We start from the raw sequence: 17,706 nt of genomic DNA, 5'->3' as shown, positions 1-17,706 counted from the left end.
CAGTAAAATGATCATAAAATCTATGGCTATTTTTACAAGGAATGTCTTGCTTTTGCCTCTGCACTTATAACAAGAGATAATATTTCATCCCTCTGACATTACACATAAATGTGCGTTAAGGGTGAAACTCACCTCTGTGCCAAGGAGGCCACCACCAGGGCTTATGCACCACTAAAGAACTCAAAACAGAACATATGGGATGCATAGGCCTTGTGCTAAGATCCTGCACAGGGATGTATTTCACCCTTAGGTGATGGCTACACCGGAGGTGTAATTTCCAGCTCAAGTAGACAGTCCCACGCTAGCTGTGATTGAACTAGTGTGCTAAAAATAGAAGTATAGTCTCTGTGGCACTGCCCAAGTACAATCCCATCGGAAACCCTAGTGGACATCTATTGCAACAAACTTAAACGTGAACTAATCAAAGTTTTTTATTATCCTCAGAAAATTCTGGTTCTCCCAGACATCCCCACCACCCTTGATGGCACAAAGTCCAACTCCGTTTCGGAGAAAAAAGAAACTGAAGATTAGAGGGTTTGACGCAATTACACAGTTTTGGGGGCCTTGTACACTGATCTGTAGAAAGCGGCATACATTTCCAAAAATACATACATAGATCATACAACAACTAGAGACTAAACCACGTTCAACCATGTATGTCTGTTTAAAAATAAATTCTAGGGTTACAATTAATTCCACAGAAAAAAATCCTCTACCATCTGTACTGGAATACTGTTCAAATGACTATAGCATAAACAAAGCCAGCCAAAACAAGAATCCTGGGAGTGACTCATAGATTTAAAGGTCAGAAGGGACCATCATGATCATCTAGTCTGACCTTCTGCACATCACAGGACACAGAACCTCATCCACCCACTCCTGTAATAGACCCCTCACCTCTGGCTGAGTTACTGAACTCCTCAAATCATGGTTTAAAGACTTCAAGGTAGAGAATTCACCATTTACACAAGTTTAAACCGGTAAGTGACCCATGCCCCATGCTGCAGAGGAAGGTGAAAAAAACCCAAGGACAATGAGAGGCGGTAAGATCCTCTTCTGGGAGCATATGATAGTAATGTCATTCTGGAAGAAGCTCAGAGAAAGCAGTCACTTCTGATTACTACATAATGTGAGTAATTCTCAGGAAAGATGAATCCTTGCAGCCTGAATCATAGCAAAGGGAGGAAAATAACATACTCCAAAAATGGTAAGGTGGAAAACCCTAGACACAGAGGAACCACCCATGATCCCAGTGTGTGTGGGACATCACAGAGAGGCATCAGAATGACTCTGCATGCTGCTCCTCATTGATAGCAGAAATGCTGGATGGCAGGCTGGGAAAACCCGCATACCTTGTAGGGGATGCATAGGGCGTCCATCTGATACTACCACCAATGAGCTGCCGGTGGCAGCGGGTTACTGAATAGCTGCTCCTTACCAAGACACCAGGTTGGACGGGCAGAAAGATTCCTCCAGCCCCTCTTATATGTCCTGCATAAAGGCAGTTCATTTTGGGGGCCTTGTCTCCGTTGGGGATTTGTCCCGATTTCAGCCCCAGGATAGCTGCACCAATTCAAACCCCTAGTGGTAAACCACCATACTCTGCAACTGGCACTGATGCAGCTTGGCCTGAGATGCTTCACGGTTGCAAAAAGTGGCTCTGCCTGTCTACACTAGGGATTTGAATGAGGGTGCTGATACACAGGTGACTGGCCATCAAAAGGTGTGGTCAGCACAAATCCCCATTGGGGGAAAGGCCTTGGGCTTTGTACATGCTGGGGGAAAGACGGCAGCATCTGGCCCTGAGAAAGATTTTCCTTCCAATTAAAGCCCTGATTCAGCAAGATATTTAAGCCTATGCCTATCACATGGGAAGTCCCATGGATTTCAATCCTCCTGGCTTAGTACAGGGTCTCTAAAACTTCAATGAGCCTGTTCACATACTTAAAGTTAGGCATGTGCTTAAGCACTTTGCTGAATTGGGGCCTAAATACCAACACAGAAATGCTTGAGGGAGTGTGGAGAGCAGTCTCCCTTTCTGTACAGCATAGGGATTATCTGCCTCTTCCCTACTCTGATTGTTTTTACATTACATTACACAATATATTATTCTGCACCCTGGGTTTTTTTTTCAATAGAGCTCAAATTTTTTATTACAGTATTCAGATTTTTAAATACAACTTCCATTGTTAAGAAGCTCACAAGCACCACATTAACGTACAATAATTTTATTCATACCATAATTCTGTCCCATCATCCATATCAAATATTACAATAATCTTTAAAATGGAATAGACTGTTCCCCTTACATCAAAGGAATTCTGCTGTTAGATGGTTACATGTCTTTTCAGATTGTTTACAACAGAATTGTAATTCACATCTGATTTTCATTATCTTTAAAAGTTCATAGCAAAGTATCTGTTTTGTATGTGTGTATATTTAACTCTCAACAGTGAGATTAATACACTCAGTGTTTAAGTAATGCTGAAATGTTTCCTGCATTTTATGCCAAACACTCACAAACTTTTACCAATACAGCAGCAGAAACACAAGAGATAAAACAGCATACATGAGTGAGTGGTAACCTTTAAATGTTTTTTTTAATTGCACAGAATAGGAAAATACAAAAATGGTTAAGCAAAGAATGAGTTTTTTACATGAATGTATGTGTCTGGTGGATTTTTGTCCATATAAATGTTTGTCATGAAATTGCAAGTTGGAAAACAAAACATTTTGAATGGTCACATTTAATAATCCATGCAAGAAGCATAACCATCATAATAAATAACAGTAATAAATAGAGATGACTGGGATCACTAAAAACATACTGAAATAAATTAAATAGCTTGAAATTATGATCGGCCTGATCCTGAAGTCAATGGATTTATGTAACTCAGCGAAGATTACTCTGAGGGTTGTAGTATTGAGCCCCAGGAGTTTTCTTGGTGGGAAAATTCCAAAAGGAATTTTTGTTAATTTAGGTTAAAAGAGCATAATGAGCTTTTTCAGTTAATTTAGCCATATTCTTGACTAACCCCTTTGATTTAAAAAAAGGTTCTGTCTGCCTTGTTTAATTTGTAATTTCAGCACATCAGGAAGGAAGGATATGAAAAATTCTTACTGTCATCCAATAGGAGGATGCTTTAATAAGCAGAGAAATATGGTTTTACCATAATCAAAAGGAGTGGACAGGTGTATTTATGGCCATTGGATGCACACTTTGCTACAGTGCTCAAGCTGAGGTTTCCTCCAATGGAAAAATTCTCCAAAAGGAATGATTTAAAATGTTAAAATCTTGCAGGGCTGCCCAGCAGGCTAAGGCCTGGTTCTGCAGAAAGCCCTACACAAGAGGGCTCCTGTGCCTTTGCAGAGCCACAACAAAGTCAGTGGGGCTGTGCCCAGGTGCAGGGGTCCAAGCACATGGCATTCATTGCTGGTTCAGGGCCTGACTAGTTTCTTGCACAGTGCTCATCTTTTTGACGAGAGGCAGCATAGTCAGGGTGACCAGATGTCCCGTTTTTAAAGGGACAGTCCCGTTTTTGGGGACTTTTTCTTATATAGGTGCCTATTACTCCCCACCCCCATCCCATTTTTTCACAGTTGCTGTCTGGTCACCCTACGCATAGTACATTCGGGGATGATTCATTTTAAAGTATATGTCTGGCTTTCAAAAAACCTTGATCATATATAAAAGCAAAGGTATTTTAACTGCAGTAAATGGATATATGTAAAATATTTTCATACCAAACTGCTGTTGAGTATCCTTCATGTGCTTTCTAGCATGATCTCTCAAGCTTTTTATATCTATTCAGAAAAAGCTGCTGCTGATATTTTGGTGTATGAAGCTTCTAAAGTCTTAAGACCTGATCCAAAGCCCACTAAAGTCAATGGAAAAGCTCCTATTGACTTCAGTGGGCTTTGGCTCAGGCTCTTAGTTAAAAAGGCTCAGGGCAACCCACTTTGGGAACTAATGGCTACACTTAAATGCTTAGAAAAAAATCCCCAAAACACCTTGAAATCTTCACTTCCAAAATTGAATTGGCCAAATTTATCCTTGGCTTAACTCCACTGCCTTCAAAGAATTTGCATCAGGGACAAATCTGGGCCAGTAGGTTTAACAGACAAAATGATCCACAGCTCTACTCTTTCTTGGAGTATTGGAATGATCAAAATCTTCCTCTTGCCTTCCCCCTCAAATTGTGCAACTGTCCTTTGTCATGTGGTGTTTTGCAAACTTCCCATAACAAGTGAAGAGCATTTTAAACTGAAGGGCAGAGGGGGATGTATATTCATTATAAAAGTTTGACAAAAGATGGATAGGACTAACTTTCAGGAGACGGAGCTAAAATAAATGGAGAAATAGAGACTCAGATGTATTTTTAAGTAGTTAAAAATGCACAATGAAAGTATTTTACAGGGTAACACATAGCAATCTTACCCAGAAGCCGAAAACCTAACCATTCATAAACATTCCTAACAGCTAGTCTTATCCAAATGGTTGTCGTCCTACTTTAATGATACATAACATTTGAATTTATATCCAGTGCATCAGACATAGACAGAAAAAGACAAATAAAATGCACACTTTTTTCTCTTCATAAAGCTATTGAGCTGCACAGGTCAAATTTAAGTGCACAAGGTCACACAAAGGCAGCATTCCCAATGGAACAGCTTAAACGGTAAGAGAAATGAAACTGTTGTATCTCTGAATGTTTCTCTTCAGGATTTCAGAACAAGGACCAAGCACTCGTTCAAAGCGAGGACGATCCAGCTTTACACACTTCAGTGGCCCACGTGCCACTACAGTGGCTGCCCTGGGACGATTGAGCAACAGTGCTATCTCACCTGGAAGCAGGAATAAATATACTGTCATATAAACATAGTCTCTGTTTCCTTTTCTTCAGTGTGCGCTAGAAATGTCATACATTCCTTAACAGAGATCTTGATAGACACTTTACATAATTTGGTTGCAGATCCTGTTGTATTATATATGCTTGTGCCATTTACAATTACTCAGAAGTCTAACATTCATAATGTTTTTTGATTCTCATTTACACTGGTGCAGATCCAGAATAACACCGTCTTCAGTGAAGTTACTCAGGATTTACACCAGGAGAGCTGAGAGCAGAATCTGACCCTATACATCCCTGTTGTTGATCGAAGCATATAAAACTAGTTTTGAAAGAGACTAATTATCTTCCACATGTCTTTCCAAACAATGTTTTATTTTATTACGTTGAATTTTTCTTACCAAAATAATCTGATGGTCCAAGTCTTCCAACTTCTACATACTCCTCATTATCAGATCTGCGCTGAAGAACAGAAGCTGTGCCCTAGAAAACAAAATTAAAAACTTGAACAGTTGTATCCCTTTGCTTGAATACAGCAAATACTATGCTTGTAAAAAACTTAAATCCAGAGTATTTCCTTTGGCAATGCATCAGCCATGTTCTTAGAATACTGGGCATAAAGTGATGGCAATCTCAGTCTACATTACTCCAATTTTAATGGAAGTAATAAAGAAGAAAAAATTCAATAATACTGCACGGCTGGATACACTTTTACGAGTGCAGCTATTGTACATGTGGAGCTCTTACCGAAACCATTAGAAGCAAGATTGGATCCTGTAGTTCTGTCCCTAAACACTACAACAGTGACTTGCATAAATATACAATCTACTATTCAAAAATGTGTTTTGAATGAATGCAGGGCCTTGTGAAAGGTGCTGGATTTACAGACTTGAAGGCTAACATTCTCAGAACATTTACATCACAGGCTGCAAGAGAATAAGCTTCCCATACATTGCCCTGAAACTCTGTTTAGCAAGGGGAGCATTTCAGTCCTCATGCCTGTTCAGTCCTTGGATCTCTGCTGAGATTGTCAACAAGGGGACCAACTGTGCTAGCTGCAAAACTGAACTAGGTCCACCAAACTCCTTTCACACGAACCCACCAAACACCCATTATGTTGTAACAATGCTTGATCTAACCTAGGATACATATGAGCTGGAAATTTAAGAGGTGAAAATCTCCATACCACATTAGCAATCCCAGAAGTCATCCAATTAACTGATGAATTACACATTTTAATACAATTTGGCTGAAGGGGAAGCATTTTAAATGGCACATCCATCCCTCAAAATTCCATACCATACAATATTCCTCTTAGAAGCTAGGTTTCATGATACCAAATGCTATTCTCAAGACTTGTCTACACTACAGTTTGTAATTGTGTAATCATAATAGCCCTAGGGATAAGCATGTCAAATAAACATTGTTCCTTGTCTTCACTATAATTAACAATTGTGCTAGTTAACACATGCTAAAACACGGTTACAATCTGCAGCACAGACAAGCCTTCAAAGAGGTTCTTGGTATATATAAATAACCTTTCTTGAAGGAAATCTCATATTATTTTCGATGCACACCACAAAGTTCTCATAGATGAAACAAAGAGGACATCTCTGGTTTCAAGCCACCTATTCTTTTGTAGTAACAAAAAAGGATTGACAAAGGAACATTCAAGTCTGTGCTATGAAAATACAACTCAAAAGGATAAGGCAAAGAGGAACTATATTTATTTTCAATTGAAATAGATTTAAAAAAATTAAAAAGCGATAAATGACCCAGAGACACAATTAGTGGAGACACGAATGATAATGATACTGTAAGGACAGTGCAGGGAGAAAAGGACGCTTTGTAATCTAAGTGTGGAGCACCCATAATAGATTGATCTGAAACTGCAACATTTCTATCCTTTCCAACTCACCCCCAACAGACAACAATGGGCCTTATTATAAGGGGATAGGGCATGAATAAATAGGTTTATGTTTTCACTTTTGGAAAAATAATACTTGAAGCCAAATGCTGCCCTAGCCAGGGTGGGGAAGGGGAGCAGACACACTGTCTGGTGTGTCTTGTACTAGAGGGATTCTGCCAGCCGGGGACGATCTACAGGGCACCACGTGTGAACACATTTTGCCGCTACTCTGATCAATAGCCTGATTAGTGCTTATTGCTGAGTATAACCTAGTTGCACATTGGCTCTTGGGGTGCAGACAACCCAAAACTGCAGACTATCCCACCCTCAAACAGCCTGCTAGCAGTTCCTTGCTTTCCTGGAGGGAAGAGGCTCTCTAAGCTACCATGTGGCTGGATTTAGGGCCTGATCGTACAAGCTGCTGAGCACCGTCAATTCCGAATGGCTTCAATGGGAGTTGAGGGCACCAAGCACCTTAAGGACTGGGCCTTAGTCCTTGTGTTTTATTCCAATGGATTACAAATGGGAACAGAAATATATAGTTAGTTAACCACTGATCTTTGTTTTTCTGGGGTAGGACGGCACAATCCAGCAATGGAATATTCAGTGTTATGTAAAAGATTATCATAATTTGCCTTCCTCCGAACAAGTACTACATAGATAAGGAAATGTCACACACGGTTTTCTTGCATCATGCCTTATTTCACAATAGATTTCTTTTTTTTAAAGCTCAGATACTTCTTAAATAGAGGGCTATTTGCTAGGTTAATTTATAACCTTACCCTTTACACAGTGCACAAATCAGAAGGCAAATCTTGTTTCTAATCATGCCAGGAACCGCATGTAAATATTAAATAAGGTTTGAGCATTATTTCACAAGTCCCCAGCATCTGTTGCTGTTTGTCATTTATCAAATTAAGCTGGCACATTAAAAGTTATGATCTCCCCTGTTGCTTCCTTACCAGTAACATGTGCTTAGTATAAACTACTATACAGCACTGTCAACATGTTCTCTTGGGCATCAAAATTTACCATGTCAAATGCTTGCTTCAACAGTATTTCAAAAAAGAATAAGCTCTTTTGGTAAAATCCTGGACCCCAGTGAAGTCAATGGCAAAACTCTCATTGGCTTCAACAGGGCCAGGATATCATCCTAAAGAGCAGGAGTGGCACAGACATGAAGTTCACAAACATGCTATACACACTTCTCGCCTGAGGACGGACAACTGACATGGGCAAGAGCTTGCAGGATCAGTGTCCATACTGTTTTTAAATAAGGTAGGCTTACAATTGTTTTTTTGTCTGTCAAAACACAGCCGTGCACATAAAACTGTCAGCAGCAAAGGAACTGGACAGGAGGACTGAATATACTAAAGTGATCTCGTGAATTGTCAATTTCCAGCAAAAATTCTTTATCCTTGATATAACTAAACCATTTAGCCAAAGCTGCTGTATTCCAAGCCTTTCAAGTCAACTTGAAAGTAATGTAAGTACAATGTAAGTGTACTGATTTTTTTTCCACCACGCTGACTACAGTAGTTCTCACAGAGTGCAGGTGTGCGCGTGTGTACACATACATACGCACAGAATGCTTCGTGCTCCAGAGTAACTAATGGGAATAGAATAACCCCTCTCTCACTAAGCTCCAGATCAGCTGCAGCTCATGGGCCCCAATGTCTGCATTCCGTTAGCACCCGATTTGCTGTGCAAAGCCTGCAAGATCAGCTTCTTTGATGATTTCCAGCCCCTGTGCGCCTCTCATTATTTCAACCCGAGTCCCAACCTGAAAAGTGGCAAAGCCCTCACTCCTCCACCAAAGTACCTGTCTGAAATCTAAGTCTCCATTCTCTTTTCCACTGTACTTTTTTCAACATTTATGACAAATGAAAACCTGATAAACAAAATGAGAAGAGTACTGACCCTCCAGGTTAAAGTTCCCAACTACCCATCCTGAGGTAATTACAATACCAAGCAGTACTACTTCTATCTCTCCTGGTATCACCTTTTATGGGCCTCTTTTAATATTAATATTTTTGATAGAGGCAACGTGATATAAAACTTCAATAAGTCAGAGTTTTCTGAAGCAATTGCTTCCACCGTTCTACTGCAGTCTGCCTTTTTAGAAACACCGTGATATCTGCTGGAGAAGCAGAGATGTTTCTGGGCTCCACAATAAACACTCAGCTTGGCAGGATAAAGCATATTCCAGATACATATTTTTCCACTCTTGTTTAACAGTCACATACGCTCTTCCCGCTGCTCAGCGAAAACAGGTCTATAATAGAGTCAAAGAAGTTTCCTGAAACCCTGACAACAGCACCCAGATGTAAGACCTGATTTGTCTCTTTTTGCAGTAGATGCACACTCCAGACGTACATCTTTGGGGTAGTGTCTGTCCAGGAAAACAGCCCACATTATGGCAAAAAGAAGAGGGTGTTTATAATTATCCATCCATAACACCTCCATTTTGTACATGTATAACAGGTCCAATGTAGAAATAAAATAAATCACAACCCTTTATTCTCCATAAATTATTGTAAATTAAGTCAATAATACCAAAACTAATTAGGTATTAGTCCCCCCAGCCTCCACCTCCACCCCCACCCCAAGGTTTCACAGCCACACTTCATCTTAGCTTACTTTTCAGTTGTTCACAGTATGATTTCTCAGTTGTCTACATCCATTGTGCTGAGCCTTGCAACCCCTGACTCCCAACAGAAGTCCTCAGCTGCATGAACAGTGGCATTTGTCCCAATCCTGGGAATCAGGAGCATTTCATGAGGAGTGTTCAGACAGCCTGTGTGCCCTCTCCTCCCCAAACATTTGATCTCAATGGGCAAACACTTCCCTTTAAGTGACACATAGCAGTTTGCAGGGTTGGGCTCAATGATCAAAGTTTTGCAGGATCAAGCCCTTTAATACTGTTCAGTTTAAAACAGCATCTTGTACACTGATAGTTATTTCAACCTCCTCCATTGTGGAGCAAAACCTTTAGAGTATACATTGTAGGCAGCAGGAAGATGTTTGACACCATCTGATAAATCAGTTTTTTGTGATGATAGGAAACTGAAAGCAGACAGGCATGTCTCCTCGCTAGCAGAAGTTTGGGAGTGAAATGATAAATCTTTAGTGGATCTAAGAATTTTCTCATACAGGCACTGAGGGGTCTCTGTCTTCCCAGTAACTGATATCATTAACCTCCTCTCCTTTCCTCCAAGTAAATACAGGCATCTTATTGCAAAAACAACAGGAGTAGGAGTTCTCAAAGCAATGTGCCATCAACATCCACCATCATCACCCCACACACCAAGTTACTCCCTCTGTAACAGTTCTGTGGCAGCAGTGAGAAATATTTATGAATGCCTTTCAGACGCACCAGCAATTTGCTTTGCAAAAATTTATAACTTAGATATGGCACCATAATTTAAGATGTAAAAGGTAAATTAAATTTTATAATCCATGAGCTTCCCTCCTCTCCAAAGTAATGAGTTTTTGATAGATGTTTTACTGTCTGACCATATAGGTGGGTTAGACATCCCAGAAAGTTAACCACACATATTGTTCATCTGGGATCAAGGCACCCCAGTAGCATTGATAGGGCCTCATCCTTCACATTCTTACACATCTGAGTCACTTTACTCACAAGATTGGTCCCTCTGGCTTCAGTAGGACCGTTGATAAGAATAAAATGACTCCTCTGTAGGATCAGGCTGAGGATCAGACTCATTAATAGTGGGAGAATCTTTATATTCTGATATTCTGTTCATATTTGGCCCGATCCAAAGTCTAACGATATCAATAGGAGTTCTTCTGTCGACCTCAGTGGAATTTGGATCAGGCCCATTAATGGTGGGAGAATCTTTACTAAAAATCACTGGCATTAAAGTTTTTACTTCACAGATATGTTAGCCCTGAGGTATGATCAATGCACTGAACAATGCAAGACAAACTGGTATGTTACAACCCGTAAAAATAAAGGTAGGAAAGAAAAGAAATTAATGAACAGTAATAAGGTTTGCAATTTTGGGGTAGTTTTAAAATGCTTTATGGCTACTTAAAATGTGTTATGGTTTTTGGAGGAGCATAAACTCGGACAAGTGCAGTGTGAAAGTATAATCAGGCAGGACAAAAAACAATTTGAAAAGCTACTAGCCAAAGAGTCATAAGCTAACAGCAATTTTTTTTTAGTACAACAGAAGCGGGAAGTCAGCCAAACAGTCAATGGGCCACTGGACGATCAAGGTGCTCAGGGAGCACTCAAGGAAGACAAGGCCATTGCTTAAGAGCAGAGAAGCTAAATGAATTCTTTGCATTGGTCTTCAATGCAGAGGATGTGAGGAAGATTCCCACACCTGAGCTATTCTTTTTAGGTGACGAATCTGAGGAAGTGTCCCAGATTGAGGTGTCAGTAGAGGAGGTTTTGGAACAAATTGATAAATTAAACAGTAATAAGTCACCAGGACCAGATGGTATTCACCAGAGAGTTCTGAAGGAATTCAAATATGAAATTGCAGAACTACTAACTGATATATAATCTATCATTTAAATCAGCTTCTGTACCAGATGACAGGAGGAAAGCTAATGTGAACCAATTTTTTAAAAAGGCTCCAGAGGCAATCCTGGCAATTACAGTCTGGTAAGACTAACTTCAGTATCAGGCAAATAGGTTGAAACTATAATAAAGAACAGAATTATCAGACACATAGATGAATACAATTTGTTGGGGAAGAGTCAACATAGATTTTGTAAAGGGAAATCATGCCTCACCAATCTATTAGATTTCTTTGAGGGGGTCAACAAATATGTGGACCAGTGTGCTCCAGTGGATATAGTATACTTAGATTTTCAGAAAGCCTTTGACAAGGGTCCTCACCAAAGGCTCTTAAGCAAAGTATGCAGTCATGGGATAAAAAGGAAGATCCTTTCATGGATAAGTAACTGGTTAAAAAATAGAAAACAAAGGGATGGAATAAATGGTCAATTTTCAGAATGGAGAGAGGTAAATAGTGGTGTCCCCCAGTGCTGTTCAACATATTCATAAATGATCTGGAAAAAGGGGTAAACAGTAAGGTGGCAAAATTTGCAGATAATACAAAATTACTCAAGATAGTTAAGTCCAAAGCAGACTGTGAAGAGTTACACAGGGATCTCACAAAACTGGGTGACTGGGCAACAAAATAGCAGATGAAATTCTATACTTTGATAAATGCAAAGTAAAGCATAACGGAAAACGTAATCCCAGCTACACATACAAAATGATGCGGTCTAAATTAGCTGTTACCACTCAAGAAAGAGATCTTGGAGTCATTGTGGATAACATCCACTCAATGTGCAGCTGCAGTCAAAAAAGCCAACAGAATGTTAGGAACCATTAGGAAAGGGATAGATAATAAGACAGAAAATATCATAATGCCAATATATAAATCCATGCTATGCCCATGCCTGGAATATTGCATGCAGTTCTGGTCACCCCATCTCAAAAAAGATATATTACAATTGGAAAAGGTACAGAGAAGGGCAACAAAAATGATTAAAGATATGGAACAGCTTCTATATCAGGAGACATGAAAAAGACAGATTTTTCAGCTTGGAAAAGAGATGACTAAGAGGGGATAAGATAGAGGTCTACACAATTGTGACTGCTGTGGAGAAAGTGAATAAGATAGTATTATTAACTCCTTCACATAACACAAGAACCAGGGGTCACCCAATTAAATTAATAGGCAGCCGGTTTAAAACAAACAAAAGGAAGTACTTCTTCACACAACACACAGTCAACCTGTGGAATTCGGGATGTTGTAAAGGCCAAAACTATAATAGGGTTAAAAAAAAAATCAACTAAATCATGGAGGGTGGGTCCATCAGTAGCTGTTAGCCAGGATGGGCAGAGATGCAACACCATGCTCTCAGTGTCCCGAGCCTCTGCTTGCCAGAAGCTGAGCGTGGGTAACTGGGGAAGGATCATTCAATGATTGCCTGTTCTGTGCATCCCCTCAGAAGCACCTGGCATTGGCCAGTGTCAGAAGACAGGATACTGGGCTAGATGGACCATTGGTCTGACCCAGTATGGCCATTCTGATATTCTTGTAATCCGGGCTCCTGTCTCAGTCTTTACTAGGGTGAATTTCACTTTACCTTCGTAAAACCTAGTTCGTCAGGTTTCATGTTGGGGAAGTGTAGCATCTGAAATCTACCACACACACCCCAAACCAACACCAGGCAGTAAAGTTGCCTCTCTAGAAAAACTGCTATGCAGCCCATCCATGCTCCTGCACCGAATGTTAGGGCCAATGCCTTTGCATAAAAGTGGGCTTCAACCACACAATGTCTGCCCCCATCACCACTTTGCTTGCCAGCCTACACAGGGTGGACATGGAGGTCCCTTCCCTGCCTCTCTATCAGTTCATCAAAGCCTAATAGCTCCAATGCATGGCTTTAGCAATGCAGAGGGCTTTAAGCTCGTGAACTTCATGCTCACTACTTACTCATTGAAATCAGTTGGAGTTTACCAAAGTAAAAACTGAGAAAAGATCTCAGGATTTGACCAATCAGAACAAAGACTGTGCCCAGCAGCTGGCCCAAGCAGCCTGGCCATACTAGGCAGATGTTCAGGAAGGTGGTGAAGAAGTGACTCCTTCTCACTAGGATGTGAAGCAGCTGCAGAACCATCCCACGGAGGCTAATCTGCTGGAGGGGGTTTGGCAGCCTCCTACATGTTCTCTATGAAGATGGGATTACTGACTATGCAGAGAGCATCTGAAGGCTCATGAGGCAGGACAGCCACAGATCTATGTTGCTGAGATGTTACTGTTATAATAGGGTAGGCTGTGAGCTACAATATATAGTTTTATTTGGGATGATAGGTGAAAAAGGAGATGTGGGGCTGGGCTTTTCAAATAATAAAAACCGAGTCAGGTATAAATTATAGCCATGGGTGACTAAATATTACTAGATGGATTAGTAGCAATTGGTGGCATACTGTAATTTTAATATGAGTCATTAAAATATTTGTCTATCTTCCCACTTTTTGCAGTTTGATGAAAGAGTATTAGATGGGAAGTATCCTGTACTTGGAGTTAGAGATGGAAATATACTGAACTTGGCCAAACTTTGGAAACTACTAATCTACTACAGGACGAGCCCTGTGTAAAGGGGTCAAGTTCCCGTCACTTTGAGCCAGATCCTGAAAATCCTTCTTTATACCTTCATTCATGTGAGATGGGCCTTGCACCATTGGGTCCTTTAACAGGAAAATAAATCACAGTATCTTATTGCTTGCCTTTGACAAAGAATTTAGGTTCTGTGTGTACATATGCCCAATCCAGCTTCTACTGGGTAAAACTCCCAGGCTCATTATAAATAATGTTCTGTAGATTGTATGAATTCATTCTGCTCTTTTCATACCATTTATTTTATCAGTGCAAGGAAGTGTGGTAAAGGCTTTAGGCAAAATGCTAGCATAGTATCAGCTGCATTGAACACCACTGTGTTCAGTCATCTGGAAATGGGTATAAAACCGAGTACTGCATTTTGCTTTGTATGTTTTTTTTAATTAACTTTTTTATGTTCTGTCTATTTCACTTCCCTTCACCTCACTAACACTGAATGACTGATCCATGAAAGGAGCTTCTGAATGGGAGAGTCATCTCTTGTGAATTTAGGAGCCCCCCTGTGGAACACACTTCCACTTACTGATTACTAACAAGTACTGTCAGAGAGTAGACCACAGACCACAAAAGCGACAAAGCTCAGGCCTGTTGTATGTACAGTTTTTCTACCAATTTAACTATTTCAGTTAAGGGCATGATTTTCAGCTGAAATAGTTAAATTGGTGCAAGCCCTAGGATGGATGCAGTTACACCAGGATAAAGTTGCTGTATACCAGTATAGCTTATTCCCCTTTCCTTATGGGAATAAACTATGCCAGCATAAGCACCTTTATACCAGTATATCTGAGTCTGCACTAGGGGGGTTGTATTGCTTTAACTATACCAATATAGTGAGAGGTACATGGTTTGTGTGTAGCTGAGCCCTTACAGTCGGGGTACAAAGCTGAACATTCCTATCTGGCTCGTGAAATTCTCCCTGAGTCCCTTTTTGTGCTTGACTGCATCTTTTTTTCATGGAAGTAATAATGGGAAAAGATCAAACACACAAACTGGAGAAACTAGCCTTGTCTCACCTTGTAAATATAGATTTAAACAATTGGGGTCTCTTCCACCCTGGAGTTGCTCCCACTTCCCAGTTTTGAAGGCTTTCCTGACGCATTTTTCTTCCCTCTGCATCATGTATTAAAAAAGAGTACGCGGCCTGCACATACAAGAGATGGAAAAGATCTAGACCTTGTCTACACCACAGGTTACTTGGGTATAACTTACGTTGCTCAGGGGGTGTGAACAATCCACACCCCTGGGCAACATAAATTGCACCAACCTAAGTGCTGGTGTGGACAGCACTATGTCAGTGGGGGAGTTTCTCCTGCCAACATAGCTACCGCCTCTCGCGGAGGCAGGAGCTATTGAGCCGACGGGAGAGCTCTCCCACAAGTGCTATAGCGTCAATGTAATCGCAGTCGTAGTCTCTCCCTCTGCTACTGCTGTTAAACCATTGCACTATCAACTGCTAACCATGCACAGCAGCCCCTTGCTCTTTCACAGTTTGCTAATCCACTCCCCCCGTAATGCACACACTCAGAAGGTAAGCTTCTCCCCAGTCCTCAGAAACATGAGACCTCATTACAGCAGTACAATTAAATCTCTGCTAAGCTATTACAAGCTACTGAATATTTACTAGTATGCTACGGAGTAATATCAGAAAACTACTGCACATGTGCCAAATAACAGCTCCATTCAAATCGCAGCACAGTCAGTGGCTTCAAGGGAAGTTGGTTTGGGCCTGAAATGAACAAAACATTTATGATGCAGTATCCATAGGGGTTTTATTTAATCACCTTTGCCCCCTTACTTGATAATTCACAAAATTAATTTACAGTATAAATCGCCCCGTCATTAGTTCAAATTAAGGAAATTCAGAAGCTGTAGTTCCTCTTCTAGGGCAACAAACACACTAGAAACATTGACAGTCTGATGAGTCCAGCAGACCCACAGCGATCTATCAGCAAATGTTTCAGACAACTTCAACGTTATTTTTAAAATAGTGATTTAATAATTTAAATCGATTCAGCTCTTTTTAATTTAAAAACTATAATTTTAATCGTCTTTAGTTCAATTCTGCAACCATTACTCTCATGACCATCTTTACTACTTATCAGTTTTAATGATTACTTATGTGAGTAAGGGCTATAGAATCAGGCCCCATGCCTGCATAAAAAAAATCCCTTTTTGAGCTATGTCCATGAATTGAATTCTTCTCTTGGCATGTTAGGATTGACTGTAGATTACAGTTCTCAATATGCAGAAAAGGCAGCTGCTAAGTAACAGTAGCCTCTACTAACAACATTTTAAAAACTGTCCAGCTATTTTATGCAGTATGTACACAGGCAGCTTTGCTAATTATGGTCCTGACCCTGAGAAGCACAGAGTGCCTTCAAATCCCACTGATTTCAAAGGGATCTGAAGACACTCAGCACCTAGCAGGATTAAGCCCTAAAAATTCCCCTATCATTGAATGAACTCGAAAGACAGCATTATAGTAATAATGGAAGCACTGTGCTTCCCATACATTTGTCTTTACAGAACAGCGGTTCAGAAGGGGCCTTTATATTGTTAATACCATTGTATTAACATTCTTTAAGCTTGGTAACATTAATGCACAATATTCTGACACAAAATTCTCAGCAACATTATTACATATTACAAGCTAGACAGGACACTAGAAAACAAACTGTGATATCTGACTGGCACATGTTCTAGACATTAGCTCTCCAACTATGCCTGGTACTGTGCAATGTGACGTGTGCCAGCAGTATCACACATGCATAAAATTATATGTGTTTCTAAGATCCCATCAGCAAGTGGGTACCATTTATATAAATTTAGGAATAACATCCGCATGCTCAAGAGAGTGAGGAACAAAAGCTGTTTCACACAGGCACCAAAATAGCCACAACTGTGAAGGTGCTTTAAAAATGACAATCAATCATACACTAAGAGTAGTTTAAAACAGCAAAAACAACTGAGCCACAGGGCATTTCCTAGGGATATAGAAGAGATCAGGGTTAAGGCCCAGACACGACTACACCCAGTCAGTCATTAATCACCAGGAAATGCCTTTGTCTTGATCTTTTACTATTTAAAATCATACTAGATTTGAGATAGAAAGACCTTTTACATCATTTTGTCCCTCCCCCATAGCGGTCTCAGAGACAGGCTTGCTCTGCAGTGGTGAGAAAGTCGGCATTAAACCTGTACTGAGTCCAATCATGCTCTCACTGTAGCCAACCAGTTTTGCTATTAACTTTGGTGGGAACAGGATGAGAACTGTTGTGTGAGAGAGACCTGCAAACCTGACGCATTGCCAAAAGGAACAGAATATTCTCTGTCAATCAGAATGGATATAGAGAGTGCACAGACACCCCTGAAATACTTAGGTGAAAATATAAATCAAGAAGTCCTTGCTCAGTAGGTGATCTTCCTTACCAAGCATTTCTCACTCTTTACAATAGGGTAAGTTTATAACCAGTGGAAATGCTTTCTGAAAGAGGGCCTATATCTTCTGACTTCAGAAACATTACTGTGATTTACACCACTGTAAACAAGATCAGGGTACAGTAGACAGGTGTCTGATAAATGCATATCTGCACAATATTGCTGCTCAGGTCTTCACCTACAGGCAAAAAGCATATAGAGCAGTGCAGATAGGCGGATGCAAATGTGACCTTTGTACGTTCTGATTCTAGGCCAGCTGCGTGCTGGGCCAGCCCTAAGGCTGTACTATGTTATACCAGCTGCCAATTGGGACCAGTATGGCAGCTGGAGATCACGAGCC

At 40.4% G+C, this 17,706-nt stretch overlaps 1 protein-coding gene across 2 annotated transcripts in view; it reads right to left on the bottom strand.

Moving 5' to 3' along the window:
• Nucleotides 1-2,208: 2,208 nt before the first annotated feature.
• Nucleotides 2,209-17,706, bottom strand: part of PRKAR1B (protein kinase cAMP-dependent type I regulatory subunit beta) — a 118,760-nt gene continuing 103,262 nt past the window's right edge. For both annotated transcript variants that reach the window (XM_074965251.1, XM_074965252.1), the window contains exons 10-11: nucleotides 5,252-5,333; nucleotides 2,209-4,845 (exon numbers count right to left, since the gene is read on the bottom strand). In XM_074965251.1, the coding sequence (XP_074821352.1) occupies nucleotides 4,673-4,845; nucleotides 5,252-5,333 (255 nt within the window). In that variant the 3' untranslated portion in view covers nucleotides 2,209-4,672. The remainder of the gene's footprint in view (nucleotides 4,846-5,251; nucleotides 5,334-17,706) is intronic.

The sequence above is a fragment of the Natator depressus genome, chromosome 10 (genome assembly GCF_965152275.1).
Source record: "Natator depressus isolate rNatDep1 chromosome 10, rNatDep2.hap1, whole genome shotgun sequence".
In the NCBI taxonomy this organism is placed as follows: Eukaryota; Metazoa; Chordata; order Testudines; family Cheloniidae; genus Natator; species Natator depressus.
Note: the sequence above shows the minus strand (reverse complement) of the source record. Positions and strands in the feature narration are given on the sequence as shown.